Source organism: Acanthisitta chloris, unplaced genomic scaffold (assembly GCF_000695815.1).
Source record: "Acanthisitta chloris isolate BGI_N310 unplaced genomic scaffold, ASM69581v1 scaffold4388, whole genome shotgun sequence".
NCBI lineage: Eukaryota > Metazoa > Chordata > Aves > Passeriformes > Acanthisittidae > Acanthisitta > Acanthisitta chloris.
This window is the reverse complement of record NW_008686385.1, coordinates 215,377-240,124: the sequence shown is the minus strand read 5'-3', so window position 1 is coordinate 240,124 and position 24,748 is coordinate 215,377. Positions and strand designations below refer to the sequence as shown.

The window sequence follows — 24,748 nt, the reverse complement described above, 5'->3', positions numbered from 1 at the left end:
CTCTGAAGTATCTGTTCCCAATACACTTAACTGATGGTAATATTAAGAAACTACTGGTATTTAAAAAATTATTAAATTCATTAAGTCTATCTGCACTACTTTTCCACACCCTTTTGTTTAAGTGTGTGTAGTTATGGTAATATTTATGCTTGGGGTTAGGTGAAGAGAGAATAAATGCTCTGAATAACTTAGCTAGGTTTTTTATTTGTTTGTTTTTCTGATTTTGTTGTACATGTAAGTATTTTATTTCTGCGGAGCTTTTACATTTTGCAATGGCAGTCAGAGATTTCCTGTAGAGCTATGTGGATTTCAGGGTCACCTCACCTGCCACATTAGTCATTCATTTCCTCTCAGGGCACAAGTGCAGCATAGAGTCACAGCTTCTTTCTGGATTCCTAATCTGTGTTTTACATCTAGGGAGCCAGGAAGAACCTCAGCAGCAATATGGAGGGTACTTCTTTTTCTGCAGCTCTGCCAAGACCAAGGTGTAAAGCAACAATTGGATAGTATCAATGCATGGCATAGGAGATACTTTCCTGTTGACCTTGGTTCTGTATCCATGTCTGCAACGGTGTAAAAAAAAATATGATCTGCTCATGTCTATACAGTAGTATTCTTGAGGGCTTGATTTAATATATGTCTGCCTGTTTGATCAGATCTTGGTGTTTCCAGAGGTGAAAATGCATATGCTAAGCAGATAATTGTTCTATGCTTGGCTGAGATCAAAATTTCACAAACCTTCCTGATATAACGATTTCTAATGAAAAGAAACTTGCGTATATGGGTCAGTGAAGAGCTCCTTGCTTCTCTGAAGAGGTGCTTGTTCTGAATGGGTAAATGAACAATATTCAGATTATTTGGGGTAAATTTGAGCACGTAGCAGGGGCTGGGTTTTTAACTTAAATTCCAGTGGATAAGAGACTATATAGGCTAAGAACACTTCAGTCATGAACGCTTTGTGGGGCAAAAGTAGCAATAGTTTGAGGAGGTGGATGTTTCCAGCTGTTTTCTTCAAAGTTGAAAATAGACTTTTAATTTATAAACATTCATTTATTCTTGGTAATTACAAGATTAGTGTAGGTGCAATATCTCACTATTTTTTTTGTTTTAATTTTCTAAAGGAGTTGATGACCAAGCTGATAACAGAGACACCTGACCAGCCAATCCCATTTCTAATTGATCATCTTCAGTCCAAACAGGGGAACCACAGTCAGCTTCAGAGAACATTGTCTGGCTCTGCTGCCCTTTGGGCAGAGAGTGAAACATCAGGTATGTTCTGTATGCTGGAAAGGGCTAGTCTCCCGTATAATCTTCCCATAGTTTTGTCCATGATTTCCTGGCCACACCTGTACCTACTGAACAGGTACTACTCTATGGTTGTGGGCATGCAGAATAAATCCAGTTTGTCCAGTAGATATTTAAATTAATAGACATTGTTGACTATCAGCTCAGCCTATGTACATAGCATGTGAGTATGAGTTAAGAGTTACAGAATGGAAGCAGTCCCAGTCTCAGTGAGAAAGAATGTGCATATAAAGGTCCCTTGAGTCCCTTTCTGTCCTGTTTTCTTTCCCTTTCTCTTGGCTTTGTTTTCCTTTTTCCTCCTGTGATATATTCATACCTGAGATTAACCTCAATTGAGGTATTTTCTTAATAATGCACATTTTTAATACCCTATTGTTCCAAACCTTAATGAGAAGATGCTATGCTACTTCATGAACTTAATGTTTTGAAATAGCTTCTGCTTTGATTGTAAAGTAGAAATCTTGGCTTTTATATTCTGATTTAAGTTACTATTAGAATGTTAGCTTTGTATTTAAAAATTGATCAGTGACCTGTTTTAGACTATAGTAGAGCTCAAATAGTTGCTGATAGTCAAAATGTTAGTTGGCTGACAAGTCAAATTTTTATTTATTTCAAATATACAGTGTTAAGCATAGGCAGTAAAACATGTTAGAAAATAAATGGACGTTAAGGACTTTTTTAACAAAAATTAGATACATTATTAATGAAAACCCTATTACTTTCTAAATTTTGAAATTTAGGAAATGGAATAAATAGATTTAGCAGAAATCAGAAATAGAAGAAGAAAAAGAGCTGTCTTTGGTTTGTACCGATAGGCCTTGTTTTTTCTGGATTAATTCTTTATTAAGTCTTGGAAAAATGAACATACAAATGTTATAATTGTCTGATTTGATTCTTTTAACAGAAAATAAGGGGACAAGAAGAGATTTTAGAAGTTATGATAAACCTTGGCAGGTAAATGCAAAAAAGCCTAAAAAATCAAAGAGCGACCTTGCTGTGTCCAACATTTCTCCACCATCACCGGAGTCCAAGTCATGTAAGAAAGCTTCACTGCGTTATTAATTTGTGCATACTTTCAAGCCTATTGTATGTTTTTCTGTTGAATTAGGATTAAAATGGAAAACAAACTGAGCAATTGAAATGGCTGTATATTTTAGAAGACTTTGATTCTTGCCTTACTCTCACTTGAATTATGAATGTTTTGTAATGCCTTATATTGTCATCTATAGCTAGAATAGAATTCCAGATGGATAGATTAAAAATAGATTAATATCTGTGTGTCATGTGCAATTTTATGTTTGGATACTGATTATGATTTGATGTTCTAGTTTGCATTGCCATTTACATGTGTAAAATCTGTTCTATTGATATTTGTCCTAATAACAGATATTTTTCAGTGGGTCAGGGAATGCAAAACTGAATTATGAACACCTGTTGTTCAAGGTATGGGGGTAGTGTCAGCAGAACAGGTGCTGCGCTGAGAGTTGCTGAAGGAATGTAAATGTACACTGAAGGCAGAATAGAAGTAGTGTCTGAAGAGAGTATTGTCAATGACCTGTAAAATAGAAGTAGTAAAAATAGAGGCAACAAGCCTTAATGAAATATAATGTTTCCTGTGCACTGGCTATTGAAGAAAATTAATTTTTGTTTCATTCTTAATGTGGATTTTTTTCACAAATGAATACACCTACAATATGCATGCATACCTATAAATTTATACAGTAGCACATGTGCACAGAGAGAAGTCTGTATACATGATTTTTCTCCAAAATAAATTGCAAAATGGTGTTTCTGCTGTTGACTGTTGTAGCTTCTTGAAGTTTTTATAATAGCCAAATATTTATAAGAACTTGGACTATGATTAAGTGGACCAGATGAGAACAGAGATTATAGAGTATGCTGCAATAGAAAGCTTGCTGTCTTTCCTCTAAAAGCAAGATGGGGAATTCTGTATTTAATGAAGTAAAAGAAAATTTGCCCATTGGCCTCAATAAGTCAAAATATAGCACAGCAATGGGTAAAGTAAAACTTGCTAAATAGAGATATTGTGGTTTTCAGTAATTGAGTATTGCATGGTTATGAAACCTTTTTTTGATTGAGAATAAATAACCGTAACAAGCAAAAATATCTGTTATAGGTAGCTGTGTCCCATAGTACAACTTTTCTCAGGAGTTTTTGTTTTGGAAAATGTAGCCTGTCTCTGTTCTTCATGAAACACGTCCCCTGCTTCAAAGAGACTCAAATTTTTTCATCACTGCCACTGTGCTTCTCAGTGGGCACAAGAATTTTTAAGTCAGTCCAAAAGAAGCATGTAGATTTCAATTCACTTTCAAGCGTGAATAGGGATGTTCAAAAAAAATGGTCATAGTCACTCATAATCTGTTTCTACTCTAACAGATTTGCTGGATAACAGCAATTTATGGAGATCCACTGTTAAAAACAGTGGCCAAAGGTATTGTGAGCTATTCCTGTCATCCTACTGTGTTCCTTTCCTTCTTCCCTGCATTTCAGACTGTGTGATACGCATCGAATAATTTTCATGTCATCTCCTAAAGATCTCAAGTTCTCAGTCTTTGTCCCAGGTAGTGGTGTGACATTGTGTCACTCCTTCGTTTTTGTGCCTACTGCAAGTTTCATGCTTGTTGGTCCTTAGGTTGTCCCAGAAGAGGGACAAAGAAGAGGTTGGACATTCTAAGCTAGCAGGTCTCATGTCAAACAAGGAAAGAATTTTTATATCCATTATAAGACTGGGCTCAAGGATCTGTCCTTGTGGATTGAAGGACACCTAATAATGCTCTTCAGTTTGTAAGGCTTACTCTCAAGCTACTCAGGTCCCTAAGTCTAGAAGCAGTGTGTGGAGGTGCAGCTTCACCTACAATAGAGGTAGAATTAGGGTGTGCTTAATTCTATTGGACATACATAAATAAATGACACTGTATGGGATTAATTCTGAGCATGCTGAAAGAAGAGACTAATGTCATTGAAAGGCCATTCTGTCATCACTGAAAGGTCATGATGATTGTGATAGGTTCCTGATGACTAGAAAAATGCAAGTATCATGTCGATTTTGAGGAAGGGCATGAAGGAGATACTGGGGACTACAATCTGGTTAGTCTAATCTCACTCTCTGAGAAGGTTGTTTTGCAAATGTTCCTGGAAGGTGTTCCTAGGCACAAGGAGGGAATTGTAATTTTGAACAGCAAGCATGGATTTATGAGATTATACATGTCTGATCAGATCAACATGTTTTCCCTTTTAGGTGAAATATCTGGCCCTGTAAACAAAGAAAGAGCAGTGGATGTTTAATACCTTGACTTTAGCAAAACCTTTTCAATTTCCCATGGCATGCTTGTAACTCAACTGGTAAGATATGGTCTGCTTACGTGGACAACAAGATAGGTGGGAAAGTTGACTCAGCTGTTGGAATCAAGGTTGTTGTGACTGGCAATGCCAAGTCCAATTGGAAACTCTTTCAGTAGTGGCATGCTTAAGGGACTGGTACTGAGATCAATGTTGTTTAAAAGAATTTCTTGATGTCCTGGATGGTGAGATAGAGTGTTCCTTTAGGTTTGCAGGGGAGACAAAATTGTGGGAAGTGGTTGGTAGTCTGGGTAGCAGGGTTGCCCTTCAGAGGGACAGGACTGAGGAGTGGGCTGAGAGGAGCCTCGTAAAGTTCAACACAGGGAAATTCAAAATCCTTCATCTTGGATGGAACAACCCTGGGTATAAAGTGGGATCTGAATGAGTCATAAGTAGGTTTGCAGAAAGAGATATGGGGTGCTGTTGGACTAGAATTTGAGTATAAACCAGCTGTGGGTGTGTGCTTGTGCAGTGCTAAAAGTGAGCTGCATACTAGGCTGCAGTGGCAAGAGCATAGCCAGCAGTGTTTGTTTTGCACTTTTAAGACGGCATCTGGAGTACATCATGGGAGACACTGGTGTACTGGAGCAAGTCCAGTGGAAGTCCACCAAGACGGTGACAGGATTGGAGCATGTGATGGACAAGGAAAAACTGAAGGAATTTGGTTTGGTCATCCTGAAGAAATGAAAGCTGAGGGGAGATTGCATTCTCACCATCAAATACTATGCTGGAGGATGGTAGGAGAAGAAATAGTCAGATTCTTCTTGAAGGTGTATAGTGAAAGGACAAGAGGAAACAAAAATACTGCAAGGGTTGTCAAACACTGGAACAGGTTATCCAGAGAGGCTGTGGAATCTCCATCCTGGGAGGTACTCAAAACTGAATTGAATAGAGTGAGCAACCTGCGTTCAATGGACCAGCTTGGGGCAGTAGGTTGGTCAGAGGTCCTTTGCAGCCCAATTATCCTCTGATTCCATGCTTTTTTGTTCATGCTCGTTCCTATTTTTTTCTATAGTGCTGATTAAACCTTAATTCCTTGTATTGTTTTCACAACTTACCCATGCAAATATTTGTCTCTACAACTTTTTGAAAATACCTTCTGTATTTGAACTACATTTTACATTCATTGCTATCACAGAGCCTGGTTTCAGCCATGTGCCTTTTTGCCATAGCTTCTCTTTTTTTTTTGCCAACAACTAGATTAATGCTGATGTTCTTTTGACATTTTTTTCTGGTTTTATGCCAAAATCAGTAGGTACTGTGTGCCCCTTCAACCACACAGATCAGCAGAAAGCAAGTTTGTTTAGAAGCCCTTTATTGCTCTGTCCAAATGTGCACACCATATTCCATTTGGTTTGTCTCTTCATCTTGTACATCAAAACATTTTTGAGTGTCATTGTACATTTTTTTCCAAAGCTTCTCTGAAGAGGTAGTAAGGACTCATCTGAGAAACAGAATCTATTGGGCCTGCTGAGACCTACAGAATTACTCTCAGATTTGTGTTTAAAACAAAAGAACAAACCCCCACATCCAAGAACCTAAAAAGGCCTCCCAAAACTGCCAAAACAAACCCAAAAGTTATTGGAGTCACCTGTATTTTGTTCTGTTTCAGAGTTTTTGTCTTCTGACTGTCTTGTTCAAATAATCCTGAACTTGTAAGCTTATTCAGAACTGAGAACTGTAATTCACAGAAGTCTTTGAAAACATCAGGGTATTTTATTTATTTGAATGTGAAATATTTATCTTTTTCCTTCAGCAGAGTGATGTTGACTGCAGTGTGCATGTTATTCCTGCACAAATATCTCTTAGAATCATAGAATCAGCTGGGTTGGAGAATACCTTCAAGATCATCAAGTCCAACCCCAATTCCTTATGCATATGTTTCTACTGGAAAGATTCCTCCAGTCCCTCATCCTGCCTGTTATGATCTCAGCTGTACCTGGAACACGCAAACAAGAAGTCTTGATCTGACCACTTGTTTGGTGTTTGTGAAACCAGAATTAAGCAGAAGCTGTTGCTGTTGTCTGGCAAGGACAAGTCTTGGAGCTAGGACTCTATCTCCGTGTGTGTTTGTGTATATATAAATATCCTTAATGAAGTATTTAGATGATCATGTTCTGTATTTGAAGAACAAATTTGGAAGTTTCAAAATAGTTTGTGAAACAGACTTCTTGCTAACAAGCTAGCTACTTTTAGGCAAAGTAGGTTTATCTCTTCACCACCTCCATATTAAATCAGATCACAGATCATCCTTTCCCTCAGTTTCAATTCAGCATTCTCACCACATCCTGTTTCCAATTACAGTGTTATATACTTCTAGTTGTTCTTGGTCTGTCTAGGACCATTCTCTTGGAGTTCTAATAGCCAGATACTGTGTAAACCAGTTTGCCTGTATTGTCTAAGAATTCTAATTGGAATGCTGTTATGAGATTTAAATACATGAGTAATTTTATGCTCAATAATAACATAGATATTTTTGTCCTTTGAGATGTAAGAGAGTCACATAATGTATTAATTAAATGTAGGATTTAATGAGCAACTGGTCTGATTCTGCCTGCAAATCATGTCTTGAAAAGACATGTATGTGTAGATAAAACCAGTACTGGACTTGTACCATCATCCATTGGAAAATAAAGGTGTGCTGATTTGTGACAGAATTCATTACACATCTGTGAATGAATCTGATGTGCATTTGTTGGGGAGCACACCACCAGAACATCAGAAATACTGACAAGTGTATCTTTCCAGTCTCCTAAGATAAAATGGGGAAATCTCAGCTTCAGTAAGGGAAACTACATATTTCTATACAAATGCTACAATGTAGATGTAATAAATCTTCTGAATTGTAGGCAAACAATTTCAAGAGAAAGTGATATATAATGTATAAATCTCTCAAATAACATAGATGAGGTTGAGGCAGGTAATGTGAGGCAGAATTTAAAATTACTGATATGATGATTTTGAGGAATGAGTGAGTATAATACAGAAAGATGATGGTCAGAATATAATGAAAAGATTTTGCTAAGTGTGTAGTGACATATTCATGTAAGTGATATATGGGTGGGCTTGATGCGTACAGAGGAGGATTGTGTATTTCAAAAGACTTTTAGAAAGATCATATGGTCTTTATACAGTTCTGCATGCTCCACTCAAAGCCATCCATTTAAAAAATGACAGGTGCTTGTTGATCCTACAGATGAGAAAATGCAAGTTTACATTTTAAGAACATCTGTAATCAACCAGAAGATGAAATGTAAGGGATAAAGACATGCTACATGATGTAATTAGATCTTAGTGTACGTTCATTAGTTGGAAGAGTAGGTAAGTAAGAAGAACTATGTCTTCTCTAGAACTAATAAAAATTTTAATCAGTGATAATTCTGCTGAACTTACCCCTCAGTTTTTGTTCAGTTATAGAATGAGCCAAACTTCTGTTGAAACAAATTCTATTGAAACTCAGAAATGTTTAGTGACAGCATATCTATTTTGGTATATTTTCACCAAAGTACAAAATGGTTCACTGAAACACAGCTGGTAGTACACCAGCATGCAGAGCAGGTTTCCAGCATGGTTTTGACTGGTTTCCCACCATCCATCTCATGAGATGTAGTCCAGACTTCCTGTGTTTGTGAGACATTTCTCTGCAACTATGGACCAGACCATTGTGCCTTGAGCAAGTTTCCCTACCTTTAAGGGATAGAGTCTTGATACTGTTATTTTCCTGATGTCAGTCGGTCCATATACTTGGCAGTGTATGACTCTGAAAGCTCCACAGCTGTAGAGTAGAACTTACGTTTGCTTCATCCACCTTCTGTCTCATGACAAATTTCGCTTCAAAATCATATAGTTTCTTAAAAATTTTGTCATTTTTGTATTTGGAAAAATGTGTTTTATTTCAAACTGATGTGATATCAAATTCTAGCTTGTAGAATTCTGCTACCTGGATGCTCTAAGGTTTGGTGATCTTTGTATGTTGTTTTACTATATTAAATTGTTGCCTGTTTGTATTTTGGTGATACTGTGAGATTTTTGTGGTGTGGTGAGTTTGGTATAAACATGGAAAGAAAAGTCTGTCATACAGTGTTAGTGATGCTGTAGAATATACTGTTGGCACATTGAAGGGAGATAAGATGAATGGAAAAGCATGCATTAAAGGAACATGTGATCTCATTATAAAAAGTGAGTGAAAATAGAGCTCTTTAAAGAATTCCTTTTCTAGTTTGCGGAATACTTGCATTTGCAGTTAATAAAAGTTTAGAAAATATTACTAGGTGAAACATTTTGTTTTCTGTAAATAAGAAAAGGGATGAGAAATACTCAAGTTGTGTTATTCATTTCACTTATGCTAGGGTCTGTGAATGGAGTCAGCTTTTGCCACACAAAAATTTACATGACTTTTTAATTGACATAGGAGTTCGTAGACCAGGGAATGATGATGTAAATGATTGGCATTTGTAAGTATGAACAAAAATTATAAGCTTCCCATCTGAGTAGAGGCTCGTCATACCTTCAAGCCTGTATCTATTCACTAGGAACCACTATAGCTCATTATTTCCATTGTCTTGAGAAGGAAATACATGGCTTGTCTTTTTTTGAACACAGAGCAGAACCAGACTCTGACACTCTAACTTGCCCCTCTCTTCCCTTCTCATCATTAAGGGTTCCTGTGTACCTTTCCTCCTACTCTTACCTCTGTAGGTCTTTTTAAATGTCTCCTTTGTCTTCTGTCTTTGAGAATGTCTGTAATTGCAGTCTAATATATTAACTTCCCTAATACTTAGCCAGGTACCTGCGTGGTGTTATGGATCAGGATATACTTTGAGTCTCTATCGATGTCTGGTTTGAAGATGATTTAGCTTATGTCTATGGGACATGGGATCACATTCCTAGTGAAAGAAGGACTTAAACATAATATTGTCTGCTTTCTTTACCTGGAAAAGATGACTGTTGACTTAACTTCAACTTTTCCTTGTTGGAGTTGATCCAAAGTGGAGTAGATTCTATATTCTCACAGAGCACAGCTAGTAATAAGGCAAATTTCGATAGCAAGTTATTTAACACATTTTGTAATAGCTACCAGACTTGATTTCCCCATACCATCGTAAAAGCACTCTGAAATTCCAAATTATCATGATACCACCTTTTATTGGCACAATCTGTAGGAGTCTGTAAGTTTCCTTAAGAGGTAATAAAAATGAAGTTTGTAAGCATAAATTAGTTAACAGCTGTCAAAATAATAAAAATTTCAAAGCTGGCCAGGATATATTGGACATTACAGGCTTTTCTTGGAAGTTATTTTTAAGTGAGTAGTTAGCAACCTCTGATAAATGGCAACTGGTCCTTTCTGGAGGGAAGATGGACTAGGCATCATCTTCATGCCAGCATATGTGCTTCTCAGTACGGTAATGCTGTGTTTGGAGATCACCCAATGATTGCATTTGGTGGCAAAGGCAGCAGATCTCTTGCTTCTGAACACTGACAGAAAGAACAGGTTAAACTCCAGCTCCAGAAACAGCATTGTTTTTGTGTTCACTTCTACAAATTGTTCAGAATGTTCTCGTTGTTCAGTGCAGCTCTGTTCATTGTGCATCCTGCATATCTCAGACACTCCTTGTCTTCATTGCTAGGTGAAGTTAGCTCAGCAGCTGCAAAACTATTTAATCAAAGGCTTTGATAATAGATAATGAGCAGCACACTGTAAACTCAGGACTGTGTTTCCCCAAGATCAAGTTTGTTTAAGTAGTGAAACATAGATTACAGGCTGTACAGCATGAACAATAAGGACATATTTTGTTTCACTGTTTTTAATGAACTGTATTATCTCCTTTATGAATTTTTGAAAAAAAAGTATGTTGTTTAAAAAGGTATATCTAAAATATTTCTTTTTATTTGATAAAATACCTAACAAAGCTGAAACTGCTAGTTACTCATTCTTATTTTGACATTTTTCCTAGGCCATACAATTCTAATTTGTTGTAAATGAAGTCCCTTCATATGCAATAGTTTAAATGTGCATTAATTTTATTATTTTTGCTTATTAATATCAATTACTCCCATTTACCAGTTAATTCAGTTGCAAGAATCATCCCAAGTATGCATTTGTTCAGAGATGTTTTCATTTTTACTTAACATTGGCCAAAGAAAATATTTCCAGCTGTTAACATAGGAGGATAGTTAAGTAATTTCCACTCAAGGTACTTGAGCTTGTAAACTTATTGTGCAGCTTTTTTTTCTACTGTAGGAGTCTGAACTATCAAATCTAAACTTCATGTATATATCTGTGTATATTTAGTGCCAAGGTCAATAGAGCATCCTAAATGGGATTGGAAGACAAAACCGGAGAACCATGATTTTGATGAACTAAATCATATTCTTCAAGAGAGCAAAAAACTTGGAAAAGCCCTTGAGAATCTGTCTCGCAGTAAGTTGATTGATTTTAGTTTTTTAATGTAACCATGCAGCCTGAATTGTAATTTGGAAGTATACATCAGAAAGGTGGTCTTCTATTCAATGAAGACCAAGTTCATTGACATCAGCAGTCACATTCCTGTTGATAAGGTTTACAGAACATCTGAGATAATTTAGCAGCAGTCCTGAGAATTGAAACTACTTGCTACTTCCCCTGCGCCTCCATTTTTTTTGTTGTTTTACATTAGTTTTCTGCCAGTTTAGTGTGCTGAATTAGCTCATAAAGCGATCAGCATTAGAGTCTGGTCTAATGAAAATGTTGGGAACATGCAGCAGGAAGGTTGCTCCTTTGGGTGGTAGTAGTTCGATTGGGTTAACCTTTGTGAAACCTTCACCTCATTGGTGGAGATCACACCTGATATTGAAAAACAATTAAGTACTTTGTGTCCTTGACCCGAATCAATTCCTTCCAGTTCTCAAAAGCGATTAAGATATTTTAAAGCATCTCAAATACTCAGAAACATGAAATCCAGTTATTTTGTAAGAAAACTCACATATTATCCCTTACATGCTCGTATAAGGAAAAGCTCTGAAAATTACTGGATATGATGCTCTTTTGTGTTTGGTTTTTGGGTTTTTTCTTTCCTGTAGAAGAGAGTTCTGAAGTACATTCGTGGGAGCAAATATTACTAACAATTATTAAAGCATGTAAAGATGAAAAGTACTCTTTGCCATGCTATGTGAAAACTAGGTATGGCATTCTCTGGGAGATACCTGAATGAGAAGTATTTTCTTTCTCCTCTCATTTAATTTTATCCATAGCAATTCTTGAGTCACTGGAGAATTTGCAGATGGTGAGGTCAGAGACACACCTTAATGAAGATTGGAAGATCTATTCTGTGGAAAATTTTGAGATTCAGCGTTTTTCTAAATTGTGCCTAATACCCAAAGCTAATTTGCCCAAATTTCTCTTTCCCAAATGTTTTAGGCTGATCACAAGAATTATATTCTGAGCAATTTCATATTTATATTGATTATAGTAGTATAGTTACAGGGCTTTTTCAAATACATTTCTTGTAAATTGATCTATCTGCCTGTAAGGAGCTAAATCAACTCCAGTCAGGATATCTGATTTGCAGCTTCACTGTTGCCTGACTGGGTTACTGTGATGAGTGCAAGTGTGGTTTTCAAGCTTTTCTCCTTTAGACACTTATAACCAAGCTTAACACAGATAGATAAATAATTATTTTCAATTTCAGCAAGGGTTATTTATTAATTGTCTGGAGATACAAACCAATCACATGTGAGAGTTCAATAATAAACAACTAAATCCATTCTTCAGTCCTGCATCTTTGTCTTTCCTCCTGGATATTGTGTAGGTTCCAATGAGCTCTGTCTTCTTTATACCTAAAATACACTTTGCAGCATTCTGTACCTCTCTTTGCCTCAGAGTTTTCTAACTGGAGTGGAAAACACTGCAGCTCTTCTGGGTCCTACGCTTGGACCAGGGCACTGTACCTGACCAGTATTGTTGGAGTCTGGTTTTCACTGAATTACTTCTCAAATGAAACATTCTTCACTGTTTCTTGCTAGTACTTGACGCTTTCTGATGGTTTGTCAAGATAACGTGGGATTTGAATTCTATCCCCCAGAGTGCTTTAAATCACTTGCAGCCTGAAAATAAGTTCACTTTCATGAATGTGCTCTCTATTTCTTCATCCAGATCATTAATGGAAATATTGTCAGACCTCTTCATGATCCTATTTCAGATCTGACAACCAGCCCTTGAAAGCCACTCAGTAAGTGCATTTTTTCCCACCAGGTGTTTATCTACCTTGCAGTGATTTCACCTAGCATGTAATTCTCTAATTTTTTTTGCTGGAGTATCATCTAGGACAGTAAAAGTCTTACAGCTCGAGTATTTTACATCTACTTCCTCCTCTTATCCACTAGGCGAGTTTGCCAGTTGAGAATGCAATTAGACTGATTTGATGCGATTCATTCTTGATAAATTCATGTCAGCTCATTCTTATTGCCTTCTATTCCATTAGATGTTGATACATTGTTTCTTTAACCAGTTTTGTCTATAATTCTTGCTGCTGACTGATTTACGTTTGCTGGTTAGTAGTTTCCCACATCTTCCTTTTATCTTTTTTGAAGAAGGATGTGGTATTTGCCCCTTTCTGTCTGCTCTTCCTGAAAGACAGTTGATGATTAGAGGTTTCTTCAGTTAGTTAAGTGCTCTAGGGTGAATTTCACAAGATTCTGACAACTTGATTGTATGTAAGTGATCGGAATATCTTTCAGCTTTTCCTCATCCCGCTTGCTGGTTTTCCTCTTGAAATTGCTAGTGTTAAGCATCTGGCTGCAATTAATTTTTTTGGTAAAGACTGAAGCAGTGAAAGTGTTGAACACTGGGAATTCTTCATATCATCTCTTATTTGCTTACCTTCTCTTTGATGTAATAGTTCTTTATTTTACTTTGTCCTCCTTTCATAATGTATTTATAGTATCTTTTCATGTGGCGTTTTTTGTTCTTTGATAGTTGTTTGTTACTCTGCACTTCAGCCTTTTTGTTTGTATCATTCAAACACTTGCAACAGATTCATTCTAAACTGTATGCCCTTGTTTTCAGATTTTGTACTCCTGATTTTCAGTTCATTTCAGTAAATAAAAAAATCAAAATGAAAAATGTGAAAAGTTTATAAAAAAGGAAAAGGTTTAATTTTGAAAATAAATGTGATTTTATGGTTCTCCCAAGATAGAATACAGACTGCACATGAAAAATATCTTAGGGGGCTTTGTTGAATAGACAAGTCTAGGACTTTGAAAATATAAGACACATGAAACTCATCCTGTGCTGTACTCAAGTATCCCATGGGGTGAGTTTTAGAAAACCCATCGAAAGGACCCATGTCTACCTTCTCCAGTGTTGATGCTCATTTTGGACAGGCTAGTCAGTGCATTTGATTGTGCAGCCATGCTATGACTCTAATACTGCATTTGATACTAATCTTGTTTTGAAGCTGTTTGACATTGGCACTGGGCTCAGCAGATAGCTGAGTACGGAAATGATCACAATGTACTATGAAAGGCTTTGTACACACCCTCTCATTACATCAAGGTGTACACACACAAGATGTACACATTACATTACAAAGTGTATATCACCCTTCAGTATTTTAACAGGGAAGGGTGACACGTAAAGCAATATGTATGAAATTAAATGGATTTTCCATCAAGTCCTGGAATTTGTTTGCATTTTTAAAGATAAGCTTTGGACCTTGTAGTGAGTTTCCTGCTATGCAGCTGACATAGCCTGTGAATTAAGCTCTGGTTTCTATTGCTGCATTCACTATGCAGTCTGGATGTCTGTTTGAGACAAATTTGTGCACTTCACACAAAATTAGAACTGCCTGTGAGCTTTCAAGGTGAGACTCAAGCACTTAGGTGTCTGGTCTCTTCTATATTCAGTCCTAGTGATTAAAATTGAACTTGCTTGTATTTGGACCCCTCCTCCCGCCCCATCAAGACTATATGTGAGTAATTACGTGCTGCAGTAGATCTGATTATCCAACAGTGACTTGAAACTCAGGGTTAAAAATATCTTATGACTTTTGAATGTCTGCAGAAGATTATTATAATAATAGATCATAGACCATAAGGTCTAACTGGCAGAGCTTGGTGATTTAAGTATACCATTTTTCAGAGGCCTACCCATGTGGGAAACCTGGGGTTTTTTTGCTTCTTCAATTAGCTCTATGTCATTGAAGTGGATTTGGAACTACCAAGTCAGCTATTTAGGGGAGATTTTGGTTTATGAAGCAACATACAGGACTATACTGTATTTCCTGCATGTATATTTTATTTTCTTCATGCAAGGTCTTTCATCTTTATTACTGTCATCCTTCTTCCTCTGCTGATCATAAGGAAGAAAAGTTCCATGCTGTTCCAACTGTATGCTCTTGTATTTCACCTTCTGGCCTGTTTGCCTTTAAAGAGAGTTAAAATCTCCTGTATAGCTAAGGATCTTGCTAATGTAAATGCCTGTCTTTGCCGCTCCATTTTCTGAGGATGGAAAAATAGATAACAAGAGATGGAAACCAGTGAATTATGAGTGTTTTGAGTGGGGGAAAAATAAGATCTAAATCAGTGAGAGCTTGCTGCAATTAGGCATGAAGTCTGCATGCTTTGTGAACAACTTTGCTTCTTCTATTTGAACAGTTAAGAATTAGAGTGCATATTGAAGGTTTCAATTTACACATGGTTAACAGCATTTGATGACACAATGTGTTTTCCTGTGAGGTAGGTACTTTTTCGTAATTACATACAGCCCTTCAACAAAGATAACCAACATTTTATTAATAATGTTTGAATCCTTGTTCAGGCCAGGTGTATAGTACAAACCGGAGGAGAAGAAACAAATTTATCATGCTTTGATTCAGTTGACATTCTAAGGTCAAAAAGTAGTAGTAAATTGACATTAGGCAAAACTATTTGATAATGAATTCAAGTCAGTTGGAGGTAATCCCAGAAATTAATGATATCTGGCTATAACTAACAGGAAAAAAATACTTTTTTGTTTCTTATTTTCAAAGGGGAGTAATCAATAAATAATCAGTAAATAAGAAAGCCATTTGCAATCTAGTAAGAAATATTGCTGGAAACCATAATGAATTATAGAATCACAGAATGGTTGATGTTGGAAGGGACCACTGGAGCTCATCTGGTCCACCCTGCCCTGCTCAAGCAGGCTCACCTAGACCCAGCTGTCGAGGACCGTGGCTCTTCAGTACCTCCCAAAAATTAAAGATCTCCAAGCCCCTCTAGTGTATCTCAAACAGTTATTTATTGTAATGTTAGAATCAGTTGATGTTTATGCACACATTAAGGAAGATGAGCATGATCTTACCTCTTTAAGAAAAATATAAAAGAGTGAAATGTAAAAGCGTATGTTCTGTTTATCTTTTACAGAGAAGAAGATAAGCAACAAGAGTAAAAATCTCATAACAAGAAGGGTAGAACTAGTTCTAAAAAAGATCACAGTATGTTAACAAACCACTAAAATCATGTCCTCAGTTTTGTGGATGAACCTGCGAGTATGTGGGATGTGAGAAACTTAATATATACATCATGATCTACTTCAATGCATTTAGCAGTCTCTGAAACACATTAGAATGAGGTTTCATTTAGAAGCTTCTACACTACAGGAAACTATTAATGATTTACATTATAGTTATGAAAGATGCACTTGAATGGAATGCCACTAACAATTATTGAAGCAGACATTTCTGATAGTGATGATGATATAACTGCAAATACACATCTGCACGACATATTACTAGACTTTTGTCAATCACCTTATGAGGGGTATTGTTTTAAGACCTAATACTTTTGTATTTCTTTTTCAGTCATACACAGTTGTTGTTATAAAATGGACTTGAGTTTGTAAAAATGATCATCTAGCCCTGCTAATTGAACCACAAAACTAGCCATCAGTGTTCTATAGAGGATTTTTCCTTTCTTGTGTTCAGGCTGAACTTTAAAATCGTGTTACTCTTGTGTGAGATCAATGCTTGTGATTTATTTTGAGATCGACATTTTTAGATAAGCTCAATCAAACCTTTAAGGAAGATAATTTTATCTCAGTACTGCAGCTGTTATCCGATACTGCATTTGCTTATAAAATCCATTTGCTTTTAGTGTGATGTATGAGTAATAATACAAAATAATGCTATTTTCTGGGACTGAAACAGGAAGAATATGAACATAATTATTGCCATTCAGTTATAAACTGGGGTTTGTATGGCTGGTAGGTCACCATTGCTTCACTTATAAGTATTTTTTTCCTACAGATATTAAAATTTTGGTTACCTTTGTGAAGGTACTTGCCACTCTGATCCAGCCTACTCTAAGTTTCAGGACTAGAATCTTTCTGAGTTACCATGTCTTTTTCTGGAACAGTATTTGTCTTCCAAAGTCTCCCAATGCTATTGCAGAACTGGGATTTGTGTGACCATCATCTCGAATATGGAACTTTCTAGTTCCTAGTACAAGGGGTTTGGCATTCACGGGGTACTGGAACATAAGCTGCAACTCTGTCCTTGACCACTGGGTACTGTGAACTACCCATCTTGACCCACCTACTGCAGTGTACACCTGGTTCAAGATGGAAACCACCACAGAAATGTCATGCATAGATGCTTAATAATGTAAGGACATATGCCCCTTACTGGTAAAAACTCTGAGGTTTCAATGCAATATGTCTTCACAGAAAATCTCTGGGCTACTACTGGAGGAAATATGTCTAATGTTGAAAATGGTAAAATGACTAAGTGTAGGTAAAGGAAATACTGTAAGAATGTCTATTATGACTGTCAACGATGAACATTAATTATAAAGTTCCTACACTGAAATGACTGAGCTAGTTTGTTTTTTGTGTAGGTTTTTTGTTTTGTTTTTTTTTTTTTTTTTTTTTTTTTTGTGGGAAGGAATGCTTTGTATGGTGCAACCAGAACAACCATTTTATGTACTTTTTAATCCAATGATGGTGTGGAATAAATTATTTTAATTTACCCTGTGTTGAATATGTAGTGCAGACAAGCACAGGAACTAGAATATATCATGCTGCCAACAGTAGTATGGCACAAGGTTTTGCCATGGGAAATGCAAGTACATCTGGCATGGCCTGTCCCAGCAATTAGGGAGCATATGATTCCCCTGATTTACAAGGAATAAGAGAATGCATTGGGACAGTTAACTGCTGGATAGTTGATACATGATACAATATTTCTCTGTTCATGCTCAAAGCTGTAGTATTAATAATGGTAGAATAATAATGCTGTTTCTGTCCTGGAGTTTGTTACAGAACCTGTGATATGCACTATGAGGTTGACAGTCCAGCCATCCAAAAGTTCCCTGGCCTAGACTGATCCTGAGAAAGAATTCTGTCAAGTTAGTCAGAGTTGCATTGGGGTTGTCTTAGTATGCCTAAACTTCCTATGTGAAAACTCGTGTGTCAAGTCCAGAAGACTTTGGCAAGTAGGAAAACTGGCTATTGGGAGCTCTGTGGCCATCTTCTGGATGTTTAGGAAAATGCATAAATATTTCCTTCCACTGAGTTGAATAATGGTCATCAGGCATGCATTAAAGTAGTAGCGTTTTATTTTATTGTGCCTGGGTACATATTAGACTTGTTAGATGTATATTGTGCCTTTGGAACTCTTAAAAAAAGCTCAGCTAATTTTTATTTTGTGCTGTTTCTTCTTATAATTATTTAAGAACCTCAAATAAAACCAAAAGTGATGTCTCTGAAGTTTCCCAACTTTCATTCTTAGCAGAACATCAGTTCTATAATTTCATGTCTGTATAGCATATGGAAATATTGCAAGTTTTTAAGCTGCCGTAAAGCTGATCAGGAATAATGCAGCAGGCAGGGACTTTATGACTTGCCATTTGATAAAATCATAGAATGGTTTGTTTGGAAGAGACCATAAAGATCATCTGATTCCTCCACATCCTCCACACTTGCCATGGAGAGGGACATCTTCCACTAGATCAAATTGCTCCCAGCTCCATCCCGATCTGGGAGCACATATAGGGATGAGTCATCCACAACTACTCTGGACAACCTGTTCCAGTGCCTCACTACCCTCACAGTATCCTAGTATATCATCTAAACCTGCCCTCTTTCACTTTAAAGCCATTACCCCTTGTCTTTTTACAAGGGCATGTAGTGATAAGTCCCTCTCCAGCTTCATGTAGGCCCCTGTAAGTACTTCAAGGCTCCTATAAGGTCTCCCCATAGTCTCCTCCATGCTGAACAAACACAACTCTCTAATTCTGTCTTCACAGGAGAGGCGCTCCAGCTCTCTGAGCGTCTTCATGGCCTCTGGACTTGATTCAACAAGTCCATGTCCTTCCTGTGTTGAGAACCCCAGGCCTGGACACAAGTACTCCAGGTGAAGTCTCACAGGGGCAGAGTAGAAGGGGAGAATCACCTCCCTTGTCCTGCTGGTCATGCTTCTTTTGATGCAGCCCAGAGTACAGTTGGCTTTTCGGGCTGTAAGCTAATATTGCCAGGTCATGTCAAGCTTCTCATCCACCAACACTCAGAAGTCCTTTCCCGCTGAGCTGCTCTGCCTTCATTCTCTGCCCAGCCTGTATTTGTTCTTGGGAGTGCCCCAATCCAGGTACAGCACCTTGCTCTTGGCCTTGTTGAACTTCATGAGGTTTGCACAGCCCCAATGCTCAAGCCTGTGAAGGTTCCTCTGGATGACATCCTTTTCCTCCAGCATGTTGACCACATCACACAGCTTGGTTTTATCAGTGAACTTGCTGAGGGTGCACTCTATCCCACTGTCCAGCAAAGATGTTGAACAGCACCAGTCCCAATACCACCCCCTGAGGAGCACCACTCATCACTAGTCTGCACTTGGACATTGAGCCATTGACCACAGCTCTTTGAGTGTGACCATCCAGCAATTCCTTATCCACTGAATGATCTACCCATTAAATCCATGTCTCCACAGTAGAGACAAGGATGTTGTGCGGGACAGTGTCAGAGGCCCTGCACAAGTCCAGGTAGACAATATCAGCTGCTCTTTTTCAAGAAGACCTGAACTTGTGTGGTGCCTTCTGTTTGCAAATTAATTTTATGCTATTGGATTGAGAATATCAAAGTCTAAAAATCTCTCTTCAAAGAGGAATAGTACCACTGAGTTGGAAACACATTAGGTACCAGATTAATTGTATTTGTTGCAGGTGAGTAACAACAAATAAAACTCTTCTGCTAAGACCTTCATATACAAGAGCTAGGTTTTTTAAAGACTCATGGAATTGTTATTAACAATGTTAATTTTTCTTTAGAAAGAAAGTTCATTTCTTAGTAAGCTAGAAATGAAGAACAATGTCCTAAGCACAAAGTCTGTACTGTGGAAGATATTCATTCTAGACTCGAAAGGGATTTTATGTTGTTAAAACACAGTGCAGGTATTTTGAGAAGTGAATTTTATATCAAAAAAGATGCTGCAGTGCTGTAATGATCATCATCTTTATTTCTTCATTCTTACCATTGTGCTGCTGCAGATTGCCATAGGGATAGAAGACTGGGAACAGAAATCTAAACCATATAAAGAATGGTTTTAATAACCCATGCTAATTCTTTAAAAAGGCATGACAAACAACTGGTTTAATATTTTAAGTATAAAAAAGCCATAAGGTACATGGCTAATACAGTGTGAGATATGCTTTTTGGGCAATCTGCTTAATGTAGGCATGATAATAATAATTAAAGTATGATAAGTATGAATAAGTTACATTGTTATTACATTGTGTGTTTGTCATGTTAAATTTAATCCTTGTGTGCCAGACCTTTTTTTGCAGTCAGGGAGTACATAGTTCTTCCAGCTCTCTTCGAAAACCAAGCTAGTGACAGATTGATTGTTCCAGTTGAGATAGGCTGTGCTAGCATCAACAGCCCGTCTCTAGATTTGTTGCTGATCAGAGATGGCAGTAGTTGTGGCTGTGGAGCGTTTCTGAAGGACTGTGGAAGCATGTTCAGACCAATTATTTCATTGTTCCAGCACTCTTTACAGCACAGAGGGTCATTACACTCAAAAGTAGAAACAAGTGCCCTGAATCTGTCTGTGTAATTCACCAGACAACTAAGTGGGCTGGATACTTGTGATGCCTGATCAAATTTCAGCACCCTTAATTACTTGTAAAAGGGAGGGTTTTGTAAAGACATAAAACTGGCAGTTCGATACCTAATTCCCCCTGTAAACCTCGTCTGTGAGCCTTAGCTGATGGTGGGAAGCAAACTTTTCATCCCTTTAGTCAGAATGGTTCGTAAGACTGGTAGGACTATTGTAGAGTTGTCAATCATAGTATGATGTAAAGCTATAGCAAATATTGTCTGTGTGAAACAGCTGCTATAAGAGAAAGCGTAAAGCATGCTCCCTTATTTCTGGAGGCTTTGCCTTTGACATCAGAAGACCTTTCCCAACAAAGACAGGAGAATGTTTTCAACACTCCCCTTCTTATCTGTTGCTCAGTGTCTTAAGGCAGAGCAATGATGAAGCAGCTGTAAAACTTCCATTCTCTACATTCACCATCATGCAGAGTCAGGCTTTAAATACTCTAAGCTGAGGGAAGACAGAAATAGGTTTTCATAGTAATTTATATTCTAACAAAGCCATTGGATTTAAGGGTGAATAAACTAGATGTGTCAGTTTTTCTGGTGTTAGAGGTTTTTGCTGATTAGGATTAAGTTTTCATGGAAAAGGGTTACAGCTTGAAGAAGTGGCTAAATTGTCATGTTAAGAGTTTGAGGTGTATGGACAATTTGGCTACACCTGTGGATGTTTTGCCTAAAACTGAAACATTGCTGTTTCCATTTAGAGTAGTTTCATGGATTGGTCTGTCTCTAGTATTCTATTATTTTGCAATGACATTTTCCTATTTATAAAGTATAAAAAGTATGATTTATTTTTGCGCTTTTATGTTGTATGAAAGCCATAGAGGAAAAAGAAAGTGAAAATAATTATATAAAGTGCAGAAAGCAAAATCAATTACTTGTAGTCACCTATACAAAATAAGTAACAAGGCTTTTCTTTTTGAAAAATGCTGATGTCTGGACCCTAGCAATTACATGAACTGGAGATATCAACCATTGTTACCATTTCTTTGTAGACATTCCACTATTTTAAATTGTCAGCGTATTACTTGAAAATAACATAGCTGACAGTATCCTATTTGACTACTGAAAAGTCAGGAATCTGCTAAGTGTTAAGAAATTAACAGAAATCTTAAATACTCCTGTATGATAATGATGGCTATCTCTAGTTGCATTCTCGGGATTCTGGGTTATGGTGTTTTAATGTTATGGTAAATGTGCAAGGGGTTTTAGTTTTTGAGGAGCTGCTTTGTGAAAACTGGAGTCTGTAGTATTCCACCTGAGATCTGCACCCCAAAAAACCCAAACTTAACTGTTGTGAGTTTTCTGTCTACTGCACACAGGGTGCAAGTTCCCCCTCAAGTTCAGTCATGACATTTTGTGAGTTTGGCAACTGCAAAGAAAATTGGTAGGAGTAAGAGTTGGGCACACACTGTGTGATGCAGTAGTGTCTAGGAGGGAACTAAGAAGCTTTTTTGCACCCAGCATTTTATGGGTTATTCATCCTGGTCTCTACTAATGGAGTTGTATTATCAGGGACTAAAAGAGTATTGTTAATATTAATAAGCATCAAGGCATAACAAAAAGATCTGTGTGACTGACAGTATGGTAAATACCACCTCCAGAAGAATTACCAGGCCAAGATTGTTGTAACAAGCTCCTTAAAATATTTTCTCCCCAGAATCCTGTTTCTTTTCCCTTGATGCCACATCAGAGAGAGAGCTAAAAAAAGTTTTCAAGTTTAATTCTGTGACTGCGAAGATTAAATTTTCTAAACTTACACAATTTTATTTTGGCCACATGTTCTTAGAAACTGATAAGTCTCTACATGCTTGTCTAAGAAACACAGTTTTGGTGTCTTGCTACTGTTTGCAATTTAGTAAAGAAAAAATTTGAGGCATTCTGGTCAATTCAATTAGTCGTCTCTAAATTCAGAGTAAGTTCTGGGGAAGAGATGGGACTTAAGCAAAAAAAAAAGCATTTTACTAAGAATACTCATTTAGATTATGTATGTTTTTCAGTTTTATGTGCTTATATGCAACTTAATAGAGAGGTTACTAAAGCTTTTTTGTGTGAGGCATGTAGTAGCATGTACTGTTTTTCCTATTCGCTATTTGGTACTTTCAGTACTGATCTGTGATAAGCAGCATAGGCAATTGAGTAGTAAAAACACTTGGCATTTTTTGTAGTGAAGTTTTGGAAATGGCAGGGTTACCTTTAGTATTTTCTTTTGCCATACTTAAATATTTTTAAGGGGTATGTCAACACAGGGTAAAATTGCTCTTGCATCCTCTCCCACATTACAAAGACACATTCATGGAAATGTGTGAAAGCAAAAGAAAAGGGGACCAAGCTCCAATATGAGGAAGTAAACCTGTGTCAAAACAAAATTAACTGTCTTAACATAATGGGAGATTGCTGAGAAAATGTAGTTTGAGTGGTTAGAGTACATATGGTTGTAAAATGGATTGACCTTGGTTATGCAAAATACATTCATGTGATGGACAGTTGGTTGATGGTATCAGGTTTCCAAAGTTGAGGTGAAGAGAACCTTGAATTAGTTTTTTACTACCTCAAAGTGTGCAGTTATCTTCTCTCCAGTAAATGTCCATTGGGTATTGACCAAAATTCATAACACATTAAAGTCTGGTTGATGCAACCTGCTGGTTATACTCTATGGGCATTAGTGTAGTGTCTGGGCTGAATAAAAGTCTGAAGCTATTAAAACTGGTTAATTGCAGTGAAGGATAGAAGGATTAGGTAAAGCCGATCTTTTCCAATATAATCTACTTTAGAACTAATGAATTACTGAAAATATTTTGTTAACTCCTGACGTATTTCTTATGTGTTGATGAGGTCTTTAAATTTTAATTGCAGTTCTCCTAGCACTTCATTCTTTTAAAAACAGTAATCACTATAAGGAAGTTATCTAAACAGAGACTTAGCCGTATAGAGTTAATGTTTAAAAGCACAGTAAAAACCCCAAAGAATTTGTGTAGTTACGGTATACTAAATAGTGAGAAGTAAGCAATCTTAAATGTGATTTTAGGAAGAGTAACTCTCCACTCAGGTGATACTACATATTATGCAGTATCATCTCTTGCATTCCTTCGAAGAAGGTGTCTTGATAACATGATATGAGTTGGAAAACAACTTTGAAGTGTTTTTTTCATCCTATATATGGTTATTTCTCCACTTTATTTTCACCAGCAGGAGATGCTTGTCTTTGGTTTTTGAAGTTCTAACCTAGAAATGTTTATTATCAAACCTCAGAGGAATCTGGGAAATGCTTTGCTTTCAGTGTATCAGAATTTTCAACATGATAGCATTAAATGTATGATTACTTGATCACTCCTTGTGATATGACTGACATGTGTAGATGGGTTAAAAATTCTGAGACCAGCTGTGCATATTCAACATGCTTCATGATAGTCATGATTAAAAGAGTTAGATGATGTGAATGAAGCAAGCATCGGAGAGCCTTGGGCAGGCATCAACAGAAAGGATAAGAGCAAATATGCAAGTTCTTGTTCAGAGGATTTAGAAAAAGTATTTTTACTTTCTATTGTGAAATTTTACTTTATTTTTCCAAAGCTCCACCTGTTTTTATAGAATCATTTCTACATTATGCTATGGAGAAAGAGAGAAGAGACATGTCCATATTGTCCTGTAATTGCAACATGATGTGTTATGCATGCTGGTCAGGGTGAGATTTGCATAATAATGTGTCCATTGGTAAATAAGATGTTGCTGAGCTAATTTTGGAAAGCAGGTAGAAGTATACTTAAGCTTGTAGTCACTTTACTGGCACATCTGCTGCTTTCATTTCCATAGTTTTTTGAAAACTTACTTTGATAATATTGCAGCTGGGGAAAGTTAAGAGTATATTGTTTCCAGGCAATTTCACTAATGGAACAACATATGATACATTGTACAATACAGCAGCATACAGAGAACAATATGTAAACTTTTCAGATTAAGCCTTACTTTTACTTAGTG

At 36.9% G+C, this 24,748-nt stretch overlaps 1 protein-coding gene across 1 annotated transcript in view; it reads left to right on the top strand.

Annotated features, from left to right (window-relative positions):
• Positions 1–1,127: 1,127 nt before the first annotated feature.
• The window catches only part of LOC103807365 (chromosome unknown open reading frame, human C8orf34), a gene marked incomplete at its 3' end in the record, with an annotated part of 112,138 nt that continues 88,517 nt past the window's right edge, over positions 1,128–24,748 (top strand). The window contains exons 1-3 of the mRNA XM_009080091.1: positions 1,128–1,269; positions 2,210–2,341; positions 10,958–11,086. Of these exons, the coding sequence (XP_009078339.1) occupies positions 1,128–1,269; positions 2,210–2,341; positions 10,958–11,086 (403 nt within the window). The remainder of the gene's footprint in view (positions 1,270–2,209; positions 2,342–10,957; positions 11,087–24,748) is intronic.